The 14,139-nt window shown below is 43.2% G+C and overlaps 1 protein-coding gene across 2 annotated transcripts in view; it reads left to right on the plus strand.

Moving 5' to 3' along the window:
- Positions 1-237: 237 nt before the first annotated feature.
- Positions 238-14,139, plus strand: part of LOC309815369 (uncharacterized protein) — a 65,453-nt gene continuing 51,551 nt past the window's right edge. Inside the window, exons 1-3 of one of the 2 annotated variants that reach the window (XM_082642137.1) lie at positions 238-362; positions 2,244-2,335; positions 4,333-4,704. In XM_082642137.1, coding sequence (XP_082498263.1) covers positions 293-362; positions 2,244-2,335; positions 4,333-4,692 — 522 coding nt within the window. In that variant the 5' untranslated portion in view covers positions 238-292 and the 3' untranslated portion in view covers positions 4,693-4,704. Of the gene's footprint in view, positions 363-2,243; positions 2,336-4,332; positions 6,326-14,139 lie in introns of those variants that run through there. The other variant, XM_082642136.1, reaches the window with a different exon arrangement.

The raw sequence follows: 14,139 nt of genomic DNA on the forward strand, positions 1-14,139 counted from the left end.
TTACCCGCTGGACCACCAGGGAAGTCCCCAAAAGTGATCATTTTAATATTATACATGAAAACATTTTGTCCAACTTAAAAATTCACTTTTTTCCTCCTAATTTAAAAAAGAAATTATATTTCTCCTCTAGTTCAAGGTGCTTCAGGAGCCTTTGGCTTCCTTGCAGACATGGCTGAGGCCAAGAACCACACCATGTACAACCCTTCCCCATATGGCACAGAAATGGCATCAAGAAACCCTGATCAAAAGGATCTGAATCTCTTAAGGGGATGGACCCAAGTTCCTCAGAAACATGCACTTTGCCAAGAAGCACAGCAAGAAGGGTCAAAAGAAGATGCAGGTCAACAACACCAAGGCCACGGGTGTGGTGCTCAGGCTGTCAAGACCCTCGTAAAGCCCAAGGGCAGAATGGGAATCCAGATCTCCACCAGGGCCATATATTTCACAGGCAAGATGGAGGCCCGGCAGAGATGTCCTCAAAATAATTAGCTGGACCCACCCAGGGGTAAAAAGGAGAGTGTTCTATGCAATGTCCAGGCATTGAAGCTGTTCCGTCTCAAGGCAGCTGTAACCCCCTGTCAATGAGCGAGGAATGGGGAAGAACCCTAAAATAGTCTGGATTGTCTGCATCCTCTCCTCTCTTCTGCTTTAATATTAAGCCTCTGTAACCTTGGGTAGGTTCATCCTTTTAAAAAAATTTAACCAGTTAGGGTAGGTTAGGTTATGCTGTGGTAACAAATGATGTCCAGATCTCAGTGCTCAGAACAACAAAGGTTTATTTTATATTCATTCCACCTGCCTATCTTGAGGTGGCTGGGGCCTCTCTTCCATGGGCTCCATTCAGGGACCACAGCTGATGGGAGTAGCCACCATGTGGAACGGTGACAGCAGCGGTGTCAGGAAGAAGGAAAATGTGACAAGTTATAGATTGGCTCATAGGGTCAAAGTGACATGGGTCACTTTCACCCACTATTCTTTGGCTCCCAAAACTCAGAGAGGCCTCGTTGAGAGGGTAAGGAAGTGCAATTCCACCACATTTCCAGAAGGGGGAGAGTGAGAACATGGGTGTCAGCCTTAGTGATCACCACAATACTTTTAACCTTTTTTTTTTTTTTCATTGAATTCACATAAAACCTGTAATGGTAACTAATAGCTTCATTTCAGGGTTGAGGAAATAGCCTGGGTCGCTGCCATCCTTAAGGACAGGAAATGCATCCACCTGCCAAGTTGCTGGTGACATCTTGTGGCAGCCACCTACTAGCAGGGGAGGAGAAGGTGTCCCAGCCGCCAGGTGAGACTCACCAGAACAGGCCTCGCCTGCTGGGCTGAGAGGCACGCGGTTGAGGGACTGGGGTTATAGTAGGTTATAATAGGGCCAAGAGCTCCTGGGGAGCAAAGAGAGGGCTTCTCCTGATAGATTCTCTGGGGTGTGGGGTCTTTGAAGAGTGAAAGGAATGTGACCTTGCACTTTGCCCTCACAGCCAGTGAAGCAGGACATGCCCTGATGTATGGCTCTCTCCATGGAAACTTTGTGGACATGGTTGGGGAGTGTAGATAATCACATTGCATCACGTCCATAATATAAGCTAGGTGAAAAACAGGATACAAAAGTACAACTAGACTATAGTTTAAATGTGTGTGTGTGTGTGTGTGTGTGTAGCATGTATGAATCTCAGCCTGTAAGCTATATGAGCAAGAAATATTTAAGTCCTTTATTTCCTTTTACTCAATTTAATTCTGCCTCCTAACCCTCACTTGTCCTGGTGGGAATTTGCCTTCAGTGATTCTCAGGTCTCCCCATCACCACAGTTATGCTGGGGTCCGTGGTCCACAGCAGCAAAACACCAGTATGCTTCTGTGATTTTTGACCATATATAAGCACAGATCCCACTGCAGCCTTCCCGCTCCCCTGTCCACTCGGTCCCTGTGGGCTTTAGTGCCTGGCCTGGGTGCAGGAATCTTGGAAAGCCTGGAGACTGGCTTCCTCAGACCCACCCTCTGAAGTATCACCTCTGAGGTCTTGCCACCTCCCTCCTCAAATACCTGCCTTTCCTTTCTCCCTTCATCCCTAACTCACTGCTGCCTCTTTCCAGCCTGCCCCCTTCAGACGCATAATCTCTTCAATGGGTTTAAGTTTTTCAAAAGGAAGAAGTATACTAGCCCTACTACAGTACTTGAATAAAGGGATTACCAGCAACATGGGAATTAGATGATTTGAAAATTCTCCTATTACAAACTCCTAGAAATGCTGAGCTTTCAAGAAAAAAAAAGAAAGGAAGAAAGAAAGAAACCTTCAGGTGCCAAGACTTCTTGCTTTGGGATGAGAGAAGCATTGGTGAGTAAAGAAACAGGTAAACCAGGGGGTAAATCTAAAAACAATAATAATAATTTATAAAACTAATTTAGGATATGTAAAAATGAGATAGGACTAAAACACTAGACAACAGTAATTATAAAATGGGAGCGTAATGATCTGATTTAATGTTTTAATATCATTGAATTGTTTAGGAGGAGGATAAAGACATTGATTCACTTTATATTTTGTTGCATCAAATAAGCATGTTTGAAATTTAGGGTATCCAGTAGAATAATAAAAATTGAGTGCATATCTTCCATGCAGGAAGGAGGTTAAACAAAGGCTGGATTTCCAGCTGAAAGGGAAATGGAGGAAAAATACAGAGACTAATATATGAGTTAAGAGTCAGAAAAAAAATCTGCCATATACACACATACAAATATACGTGTGACATACAGGAATTACCTCTCAGTGTTACAGTGATCATTTATGGAGAGTGAGGGTTCAGGTGAGTTTTATCTTCTTTTTCATATTTGTGATGAGCAGCCTCCAAAATGACCCCCAGTGGCCCCCACCTCTGGGTACTCACACCTGTGCAGTCCTTGCCCACAATGCAACAGGGTTACTCTGTGGTCAACAGAATGCAGCAGGATTGATGGTACAGCACATCATGTTGAGGTTATGAAAGGCTGCAGCTTCCATCCTAGGCCCTCTCTCTTGCTCTCTCATCATTTGCTCTTGGGGGCAATGTTGTCATGAGCAGCCCTATCGAGAGACCCACCTGTGGCCTCCTGGCAACAGCCATGTTGAAGAAGAGTATATATTTTCTTTGTCAGAATCTTTCCCCTTATAGGTTATTACAAGATATTGAGTATAGTTCCCTGTACTATACAGTAAGTCCTTGTTGGTTATCTATTTTATGTATAGTGGTATGTATATTTTAATACCAAAGTCCTAATTTATCCCTCCCCCCCTTTCTGCTTTGGTAACCATAAGTTTGTTTTCTCTGTCTGTGAATCTATTTCTGTTTTGTAAATAAGTTCATTTGTGCCATTTTTTTAGGTTCCACATATAAGCGATAGCATATGATATTTGTCTTTGTCTGGCTTACTTTACTTAGTATGATAACCTCTAGGTCCATCCATGTTGCTGCACATGGCATTATTTCACTTTTTTTGATTGAATAATATTCCATTGTGTATATATACCACATCTTCAAGGTTGGAGTCTATTAATCTCCCATGGCTCTAAAAATCTGTTAATCAACAATCCCGCTTTAACCTGCCATGGAATTTTGGCTCTTCAACAACAAGCTAGCCTAAGCCCCCCCTCATGAGGGACCCTGCTCTGTCCAGTATGGGATACACTAGCCACAGAGGGGCTATTTACTTTTAAAGTAGTTGAAATTAATGAAAATTTTAGTTTCTCAGCTGCAGTAGCCATATTTCAAGTGCTCGATGGCCACAGGTGGCTAGTGGCCAATGTGTTGGACAGCACGGGGTTAGACCCTTCCGTATTCTACCGGACAGCACTGCTCTGGGTCTTGCCCCTTAGTCTGGTCCATGATCCAGCATCAGCATCACTTGGGAGCCCTTAGAAATGCAGGATCTTGGGTGCCTACCCAGATCTGCTGAATCAGGATCTGCATTGTAACAAGATCCCCAGGTGCTGCCTGCACTCGTGGGTTTGAGAAGCAGGGCTATAAAGAGCATTCCCCACTGGAACTTGGAAGAGCATGGAAGGACAGATTGGTACTTAGCTGTGTCACCTCTCTATAGACTTTCGGGGACTCATAGCCTGGCTCACTTTTAGCAGCTGTGTGACCTTATCTACCGCGTAGGAAACTCTGAGGCAATGATTACGGTGCTTAACACACAGTAAATGCTCTTTAAATGGGCGTTTTGTTATGTTTGGATTTGATGAGGTTTAAGGTCTCTGCAGACTCCAAGCCCAATGCAGACCGCCGGGCAGAGTGGCTCTTTCCCTCCCCGCCACAGGGTGGCGCTGTGCCACCAACGTCCTTTCTTCTCCTACAGGCTTCCAGCTGGCTCCCCGGCAGGAAGCTTGAATTGGCCCCGAGACTTCCAGGTCTCTGTTTCGGATTACCAAGCACGAGCGGGCAGCCGGACACCAATCCAAGCATTCATCTGACAGACAATGGGAAAACAGGCCTCAGCTTTGTGCCCAGCTGGAATGCAAAAGCAAGGTCGGCACGGCGAGTTGAATACGGACTGTGTGAAAGTCGTGGCGGAAGCAAAGGGCTCCTGTTGGCAAGCAGGGGGAGGGACGCCTTACGATTCTTTAAGTCAGCTTCGGAGCGACGCGGGCTCCTCATCTCACAGATGCACGCTCTGGCTCTTTCCCAGTCAAGTGCGTCCGTGCGTGCGTGTGTGTGAGAGAGAGACGAGGTAATCAGGAGTGGGCTGGTGGGGAATATTTTTAAGGAGTCACTTTCTACAGTTTCTCAAACTTCAGCCTACATCACAATCACCCAGAGGGCTTTTTAAAACGCAGAGGGCTGGCTTCCACCTCCAGAGGTCTGGGGTGGCCTGATAATTTGCATTTCAAACAAGTTCCCAGGTGGCGCGGAGACTGCTGACCCAGAGACGGCCCTTTGAGAACCACGACTCTAAACTCTTGAAAAGCTCTCAAGCAACAAATTATATAAGCCCAGTTCTAGAGAAAGACGTGACTCCAAAGGAAATTAGTCCAAATCGCCACTCCCCACCCCCCATTGCCTTCTTCATTGCCCTCACCCCTTCCCACGATGAGGCCTCAGCTGTCTCAGTAACCTTTCAAAGTACCCTCAGGCCGTGGCAGGTACCTGCTAGTCGGAACGTGGTCTGGAAGGCTAGCTGGGAGCCACAGTTTCTTCGCAGGTGATTGGCCCCCTCCCTCCTTTGCCATAACTCATAATCCTTGCTGGCCCAAGAAGGGTGATTAAGACGCTCAAAGCAAACTTAGCCCCACTTTGAGCACAAAACGTGCAGAGACCACGCTCCTTGCCTGGTGCCACCAGTTCAAGGCAGAGTCACTCCCCCCCCCCCCCCAGAAATAGGTGGAAATGGCAGGGGCCTGGATTTGGTGGGATTGTTGGCTATCACAGAGGAAGTGCAGACAAATCGTGTGGGCCCCTCCAGTGGTTGATATGGGCTGACTGGAGTGCATGTCACGAGAAGGGGTCATAGGAAGAAAGCCTGGGTCCCTCCTCTGAGTTCCTCCAGCACCAGGGCTTCTGCAGAGGTGGCACTGACCGCTTACTGCCTGGTTACAAGTTGTGAGCTCTGCTATTTATTGGAAAAGGGTGTTTAGCGCACTCGTGATGTACCAAGCTCAGCACCAAGGTTTGATGGGCTGGAAAGCCGAAGGTCCAACGTCATGGGCTTGTGCCCATTAGGAGGCCACATCCTGGAAACTGAGCAGGTCCCTGTGGGGCCCTCCTGGACACGAAAGCCTTTCCATGTCCCCCATTTCTTGTTTGTAGGAAATAGGCTTCATTCAGCCTCCTGGACCTTCCCTGAGTTCCAAAGGGCAGATTCAAACAGTTTCTAATCAGGGAAGGGGAGGGATGCAGAAACAAAGAAGGAGCAGTCGAGAAACAATAGTGCAACCCTAGGGCAGGATCCTGGTTCCTCCTGAAGGGATACACATAACAATACCTTTGAGCTCTTCTGTGGGAACTGAGGCCTCCACTGAGGTGGAGGATGGCAACTTCAGGCAGAGCATTACCCTGTTACCTCACCACCAACCAATCAGAAGAAAGTCACACACCCTGCCAACCCTCATCCCAAATTTTGTCTATAAAAACTTCTCCCTGGGCCTCCCTGGTGGCGCAGTGGTTGAGAGTCCGCCTGCCGATGCAGGGGATACGGGTTCGTGCCCCGGTCTGGGAGGATCCCATATGCCACGGAGCGGCTGGGCCCGTGAGCCATGGCCGCTGGGCCTGAGCATCCGGAGCCTGTGCTCCGCAATGGGGGAGGCCACAACAGTGAGAGGCCCGCATACCGCAAAAAAAAAAAAAAAAAAAAAAAACAACTTCTCCCTGAAAACCATCAGGGAGTTCCAGGTTTTTAGCATGAGCCACCCGTTCTCCTTGCTTGGCCCTGCAATAAACCATTCTCTGCTCCAAATTCCAACGTTTCAGTTTGTTTGGCCTCACTGTGTGGTGGGTACACAAACCTGCATTCGGAACAGTTTTGGTGAGCCAGCCCAGGAGTTCATGCCTGTGGCAAGTCGACCCTGGCCAGGAGCAGCCCTTTCCCCGAATCCCCAGCAGCTGCCGGAGCTCATTTTGCTCTGGGGAGCTCAGAGAGACTCTCCGTGGCAGGCGCTGGCCGCCTCAGCCCAAGTCTGTTTGGAGCCAAGGAACGTCTTAAGCTACAGTTCACTTTCGGTGTCGCTGGAGGGTGAGTAGCTCCAGTTTGCATGCAGGCTGGGAATTCTCTCCACTCCTTCTGGGTTCACTCTTGTGGGAAGTGAGCCACTCTGGGCTAGCCACTCTGGGTTCATTTTCTTTCAAGAGCTGGGCCAATCTGGAGGCCTCTGTCTGGGAGTGGAAGTGGAATTTTTAGACTCCACCTCCTCTGATTTTCTGTGTGACCATACCTTATTTGTTGTTTGTGTTTTTGTGTGTATCATTTTGGGGTGAGCCACTCTGGCTTGCGTGGGATGGGAAAATTCTACTTGCTCCATCTAGGGCTCACTTCACTTTCAGGGAGTGAGCCATCCAGGGCTCATTGCAAGCCACTCTGGGCCCATTCTCTTTCAGGAGCCAGGACACTCTGGAAGCCTCTGTCTCGGAGTCGAAGTGGAATTTTGGGGCTACACCTTGTGTTATCTTTTGTTTGTGGGACCATATTTGTTGTTTGTCTATGTGTGTATATCAGTACTTGTGTTGGCTGGTTGAGACATCTCTGGTCTCTAACAACACCAGGGTATCCTTCCCTATTGCATTGGCTTTTTCTATGGCAGAGGACTGGTTGGGAATTTCCCTTTCTGGAGCCAGGGAATTGTGACCCTGAGAGACCTGCAATTCTGTGTTGCATTGGTTTGATGTTTGTCCATGAATAATTAAGTATGAGTGATGAGAGAAAAATTGTAAGATCTCTGTATCTAAATAGATATATGTATGTACCTTATAAATATGAGGTGTCTCTGGCTGCAAAATGGCATTGCCAAGATTGGTTTGTGGATGAGTCCTGTTTAATTGGCTTAAAAGAAATTAAGTGCTTATATAAATTCTCAGAAATAAAAAAAGAAACTTGTCAGAATGAATTTTAGGTTCAAGTGATCTGGGAGATATTCATTGCTGAATCAACATCTTGTATTGAAGCTAGCTTAAGCTTGTTGGTTTGACTAATATTGACATGTCTTTAGCGTCATAATGTTAAGTATAGTACTTCTGTTGTACGTAGGTTTACTAGAGGTCAAATAAGACCTTATTATAGCTGTTGTGAATTTGTCAGCAAGGAAAATAACTTGATAACTTGAAACTAAATTAAGTTGAATGGTGAGAATTCATCGACTATCTGGGTCATTTCAGATAGGATAAAATATTGGAAAATTAATTGCTGGGCAGTAAGTTTACCTACCTTTGCCTTCTTAGGAGAGGAAGACTAAAGCATAAGTTTTCTATTCAGGAAATGCTGGTTTGACAGATAGCTCACAATTACTTGCTCCTTGTTTTTTTGCTGGAGATTAAGGTTTTTAAGGGTTAAAATTATATGTGATTAAAGCTACTAAAACAAGAGAAACATTTCAATATGTTAGGAAAGTAAGATGTGTGTTTTCAGTAAAACAGAGTGTGAGGAATGGAACTGCATTTTGTTAAGGGAAAAGAAAGTAATTTTGTCCTAGACCTGGTTGTTTCTAGATGGTAAAAAAAAAAAAAGCGGGGCAGGGGGACATATAATGTGGATACAGAAAGTGATAGGAAGTTTGTGGAAAAGGAACCTTAAGAAAAGAGTTTTGTACATGGTCAGGATTAGCCAAGATTGGGTTAAATTTAATTAGGTAAATGAATTTTGTTATTAAAAGTAGGCTGGTGCAAGACTAGAGAACTTTGTTAAGAGAGCAAAGTTTTCTTGGAATGCTGCTTTCAATAACAGATTGTGTGAGGTTCTTTGCCTTTAAGTGATCTGTGTTTGCTTTTGAAATCTTTTGCCACTTTGGTTAAGTGAATTTAAGTATTGTTTCACAGTGACCTGTGATCTTATTTGACCAAGTGTTTTGAAACCTCTTTGATATTTTTGACAAACTTCCCAAATATCAAATTCTAACTGAATTTCTTTTGACCTGAAGCTAACTTTGAGATGCTTCAGAGGAACCTTGAGGCATCTGAGAGAGAGAGAGATTAAGTTAACCAGTATTATTTGGTATGTTAAATTACATGGAAAGCATTTCCAAATGAATGATAAGCCTTCTTAGGTTATACTCTATGGATAAATGATATTAATACAGATTGTTCTAAAAATGATATGGACTTTCTAAAATCCTGGTATGTCCTGATAAAATGCTCACAGTCATAGTTCGTTTCTTTATCGATTACATTGTAAGCAGGTGTTTAACCATGTCTTTTAAAGTCTTTCGGTTGTTTATAGGCAGTTATTGTCGTACTCTGATGCTTTTGCAAAAGTGCTTCACCGTCAAGAAGCGTCATAGGAGGGACTTTCTGACAAGTGCAGGTTTCTGATGAATTTCAGATAAACCTTTCTCTGCTCCAAACACAGACGTTTTGGTTTGTTTGACCTCACTGTGCATTGGGCACACGAACTTGCATTCGGTAACATACTCATAATAGAACACACATAAGTAGAAATGTATGTAAGTAGTTGTCCTCTTATCTCTTGCTGCTGACACCCCTCATGCAGCCACTGGGCTCTGAGCCTTATTCAAGTTTCCCTTGAAGGGGATCAGAATATGCCGCCCCCAAGTATGCCACTTTGGCAAGGATTGTTTTTAACTGAAGACAATTAGCTGTCTGTCTAAAAGCAGGGCATAACTTTCCCTTTGTTAAGGTAACATAAATCTTCCAGAATTACCAGAAAAAGGAGAAGGACTCAATCACCAGATAGGAGAAGATTTTTCAGCGGAGAAAGCACCAACTTGAACATAACAAACCTTACTAAATAACCCTATTATCCATTATAATCCATTAGTTTCCCCCATATATTTACCTTCCCACAACTTATGCCCCTAGAAGTCCAACCCCTATTCCTTCCTTTGTCTACTTACTTCTCCACAATTTATTACTCTTTGTTAAAATGGTATATAAGTCCTCAGGTCTAACCACTTCTTTGGGGTTTTCACTTTTTTTCTGTAAGGCCCTCATATGTATGCAAAATAATCTTTTCCCCTATTAATCTCTCTTTTATCAGTTTGATTCAAATGACCAATGTATTGAACCGAAGAGGGTAGAGGGAAGGGTTTTTTAACCTCCCCTGTACCCCAAGACAGCCTTTCACAGAGTGTGCAGTGAGTCCCCCTGGTGGCCCATGAGGTGAGTCGGGACTAATGTTTTTAATTTAAGTAGTTTAAAAAACTTTATCAGCTTAAGATTAAGACAAAGATGAAATGAATTGGTGAAAGTGAATCTTTTAGAGAAAAATAATAGTCATGGAATAGGTGTTTATCTGCAGTTCGGAAAACACTGGCCCACAGAATTCACTTATTCAGAAGCAGTGGTGAGCAGTACAGAGTTCACTGGAGATTTCATGGCAGATGATTGAAGAAGTCTTTATATAGCACAGCTCACAACTCACACAGCCATAAAATCCCACAGGAGACATTTGCGTTCTTCCCAAGTCCATTAATGGCTACACAGTCACTGGGTATTTTAATCTTCTGTGTTTCTGCCATAAGGGCCCAAATTCCTGGCTCCATCTGGAGGCCCTACCCTACACCACCCATCCAATTCTTTCTTTTATTATGAGAAAGAACTTAGCTCTCTCTCAACTCTCACCCTAAATTCTGTGACTGAGGAAAGTTTATAAACAGTGATCAGTGAATACCAGTAAAACCATTTTTTTTTTTTTTTTTTTGCGGTGCGCGCCTCTCACTGTTGTGGCCTCTCCCGTTGTGGAGCACAGGCTCCGGACGCGCAGGCTCAGTGGCCATGACTCACGGGCCCAGCCGCTCCGCGGCATGTGGGATCTTCCTGGACCGGGGCACAAACCTGCGTCCCCTGCATTGGCAGGCAGACTCTCAACCCCTGCACCACCAGGGAAGCCCAGTAAAACCATTTTTAAAAAACTTTTATTAAGAGAGTAATGTGAAATGATGCATGTATTTTGAAAACAGTTTAGTAGTTTCTTAAAATGTTAAACATACACTTACTGTATGACCTAGTCATTCTACTCCTGGGTATTTATTGTATTATATTTACCCAAGATAAATGAAAACATATGCCCAAAGACTTGTACATGAATGTTCATAGCAGCTTTTTTGGTAACCGTTGAAAATGTCCATCAGCAGGTGAATGTATAAGCAAATTGAGGTGTATCCAATTCAATGAAATACTCTCAGCAATAAAACAGGAATGAACTATTGATACATACATGGATGAATCACAGAACAATTATGCTAAGTGAAAGAAGCCAGATTTTTAAAAGTGCACGCTGTATGGTTCCATTTATATAAAATTCTGTAAAATGCAAACTAACTCGTAAAACAGATCGCTGGTTGCCTGGGGAGTGGGTGTTGGCAGGAAGAGGAATGGAAAAAGGATTATCAAGTGGCATGGGGAAACTTTTGGGGGCGATGGATATGTCCATTATCTTGGTTGTGGCAGTGGTTTCATGGGTATATGCTTATGACAAATTTGTCAAACTATATATTTTAAATACATGCAGTATATTGTATGTCAATTAGTATCAATAAAGCTCTTAAAAATAGTAATGCAACTCAACTATAACAAAACAAACAATCCAAAAAAATATGCAAAAATTGAATAGACAGTTTACCAAGAAAGATAGCAAAAAAATTAAGCACATGAAACAATCCTCAATACCATTACTCAGTAGGGAAATGCAAATTAAAACCACAATGAGGTTATCACCTACCAGAATGGTTACAATCCAAAACACTTATCATATCAAGTACAAGTTCTGGAGAGGATGCAGAGCTACTAGAACTCTCATACATTTCTTTATTTCATAAAGTAAAATGGTACAGCCATTTTGGAAAGTGGTTTGACAATTTCTTATCAAATTAAACATATACTTAATATATGACCCAGCAATCCTACTCCTAGGTATTTACCCAAAATAAATTATGTTGATGTAAAAACCTGCACATGAGTGTTTATAGCTGCTTTATTCATAATTGTCAAAAACAATGAACCACCCTAATATATTTCAAGAGGTGAATGGGAAACAAACTGCATACATCATCCAGTGGGATCCTACTCAGCAATCAAAGGAATGAACTAGTGATACACACAATGGCATGAATGAACCTCAGAGTAATTATGTTGAATGAAAGAAGCCAAACTCAAAAGGCTACATACTGTAAGATCCCATTGATATGACGTTGCGGAAAAGGCAAAACTAGAGTGATGGAGAACAGCTCACTGGTTCCAATGGTTGGGATAGAGAGAGGGTTGACTATAAAGGGATTTTTTTTTTTTTAGGTGATAGGACTATATTCTTTATTGTTTAGTTTTAAATTTTTATTTTATTTTATTTATTTATTTTTAAAATACATTTTATTTATTTTTGGCTGTGTTGGATCTTCGTTGCTGCATGCGGGTTTTCTCTAGTTGTGACGAGCGGGGGCTACTCTTCGTTGCGGTGCACGGCCTTCTCATTGCGGTGGCTTCTCTTGTTGCGGAGCACAGGCACTAGGCGTGCGGGCTCCAGTAGTTGTGGCACGTGGGCTCAGTAGTTGTGGCTCATGGGCTCTAGAGTGCAGGTTCAGTAGTTGTGGTGCGTGGGCTTAGGTGCCCCACAGCATGTGGGATATTCCCGGACCAGGGCTCGAACCCGTGTCCCCTGCATTGGCAGGCGGATTCTTAATCACTGCGCCACCAGGGAAGCCCTAAAATTTCATTTATTTAAAAAAATATATAGTTGATATACAATATTATGTTAGTTTCATATGTACTACATAGTGATCTGAAATTTGCATACATTATGAAATGGTCACTATGATAGGTCTAGTAACCATCTGTCCCTATACAAAGTTATTTTAATATTTTTTACCATATTCCTTATGCTATATATTACATCCCTGTGGCTTACTTATTTTATAACTGGAGGTACTGGAGGTTTGTATCTCTTAATCCCCTTCACCTACTTCTCCCTGCCCCTGTCCCCTCTGGAAATCACCTATTTGTCCTCTGAGTCTATGAGTCTGTTTTCATTTTGTTTTGTTTTTTAGATTGCACATATAAGTGAGATCATACAGTATATGTCTTTCTCTGATTTATTTCACTTAGCATAAAACTCTCTGGATCCATCTATGTGGTTGCAAGTAGTAAGATTTCTTTTTTTTAATGGTTGAGTAATATTCCATTGCATACATGCACACACACACACACACATACACACACACATATATCCCACATCTTTATCCATTCACACTTAGGTTGCTTCTATATCTTGGCTATTGTAAATAATGCTGCAGTGAACATAGGGATGCATATAACTTTTTTTTTTTTTTTGCGGTACGTGGGCCTCTCACAGTTGTGGCCTCTCCTGTTGCGGAGCACAGGCTCCAGACACACAGGATCAGCAGCCATGGCTCACGGGCCCAGCCGCTCCACGGCATGTGGGATCTTCCCTGACCGGGGCACGAACCCGTGTTCCCTGCATAGGCAGGTGGACTCTCAACCACTGCACCACCAGGGAAGCCCCTGCATATAACTTTTTAAATTAGTGTTTTTGTTTTCTTCAGGTAAATACCCAGAAGTGAAAATGCTGGATCATATGGTTCTGATTGTGATGGTGGTTACACAAATCTACACATTTGTCAAAACTCATAGAACTGTACACCAAAAAGAGTGAATTTTACTGTATATAAATTTTAAAATAGTAATTCATATTGTTATAAAAATGTCAAACGATATAGAAGTATGGGGAGGAAGACGTGTAAAGGCCCTTTACACAAACACAACAGAGCTGTGAACCTGCTCCCTTAAGCTAACTGTGGTTGCAGTTTACTAAGCATCCTCTCAGATTGTTTCCTATGAAAATACATGAAATTATATAGAGATTTTTTTTATAGAAATGGTATTATACCATATATATGGTTCAGCAACTGCTTTTTTGTGCAATGTTGTGAGGGTCTTAAAGAAATAAAGCTTAACTCCAAAGCACAACTGGACATAACTTTAAAACCACTGCACCATTTTCAAGGTTACATAAACGATTATGCTATACCAGTGGCACTGGTCTTGGAAGAAATTAGTCTGTGTCTAAGCCAAATCAGGAAACACTTAGGAAAAGGTAGAATTAACAACCCATCTCTCCACTTCATTAGATTCTCCCTGGTTGATCTGCTGTAGGGAGGGAGGCACAAACCTCCCCCCAGAACTGGGGGGTGTGGGAGTATCTTTGGGGGAGCCTGATGAGCCATGGCAGGGGCTGACTCTTGTCAGGGGGTATAGAACCAATGTCAGTCTTCCAAGGTGAGGAAGAAAATTGTTAGGAACACAGCAGAATACTTCAAATCTGTTCTTTGAGAAGCTAAGATGTGTTCCTTTTGTCTTCTTATGCATTTATCTTTTAAAGCTCCCTTTGTCTTGATAAAGAGTCTAAATCATGTTCTCATCATTGGAAGTTGGCATCATGAAAAGAGCTGGGCTCTGTAGTGGAGCAGATGGCCTGGAATCACAGCTCTCAACT

Source organism: Mesoplodon mirus, assembly GCF_964341445.2.
Source record: "Mesoplodon mirus genome assembly, chromosome: 14".
Classification (NCBI taxonomy): domain Eukaryota; kingdom Metazoa; phylum Chordata; class Mammalia; order Artiodactyla; family Ziphiidae; genus Mesoplodon; species Mesoplodon mirus.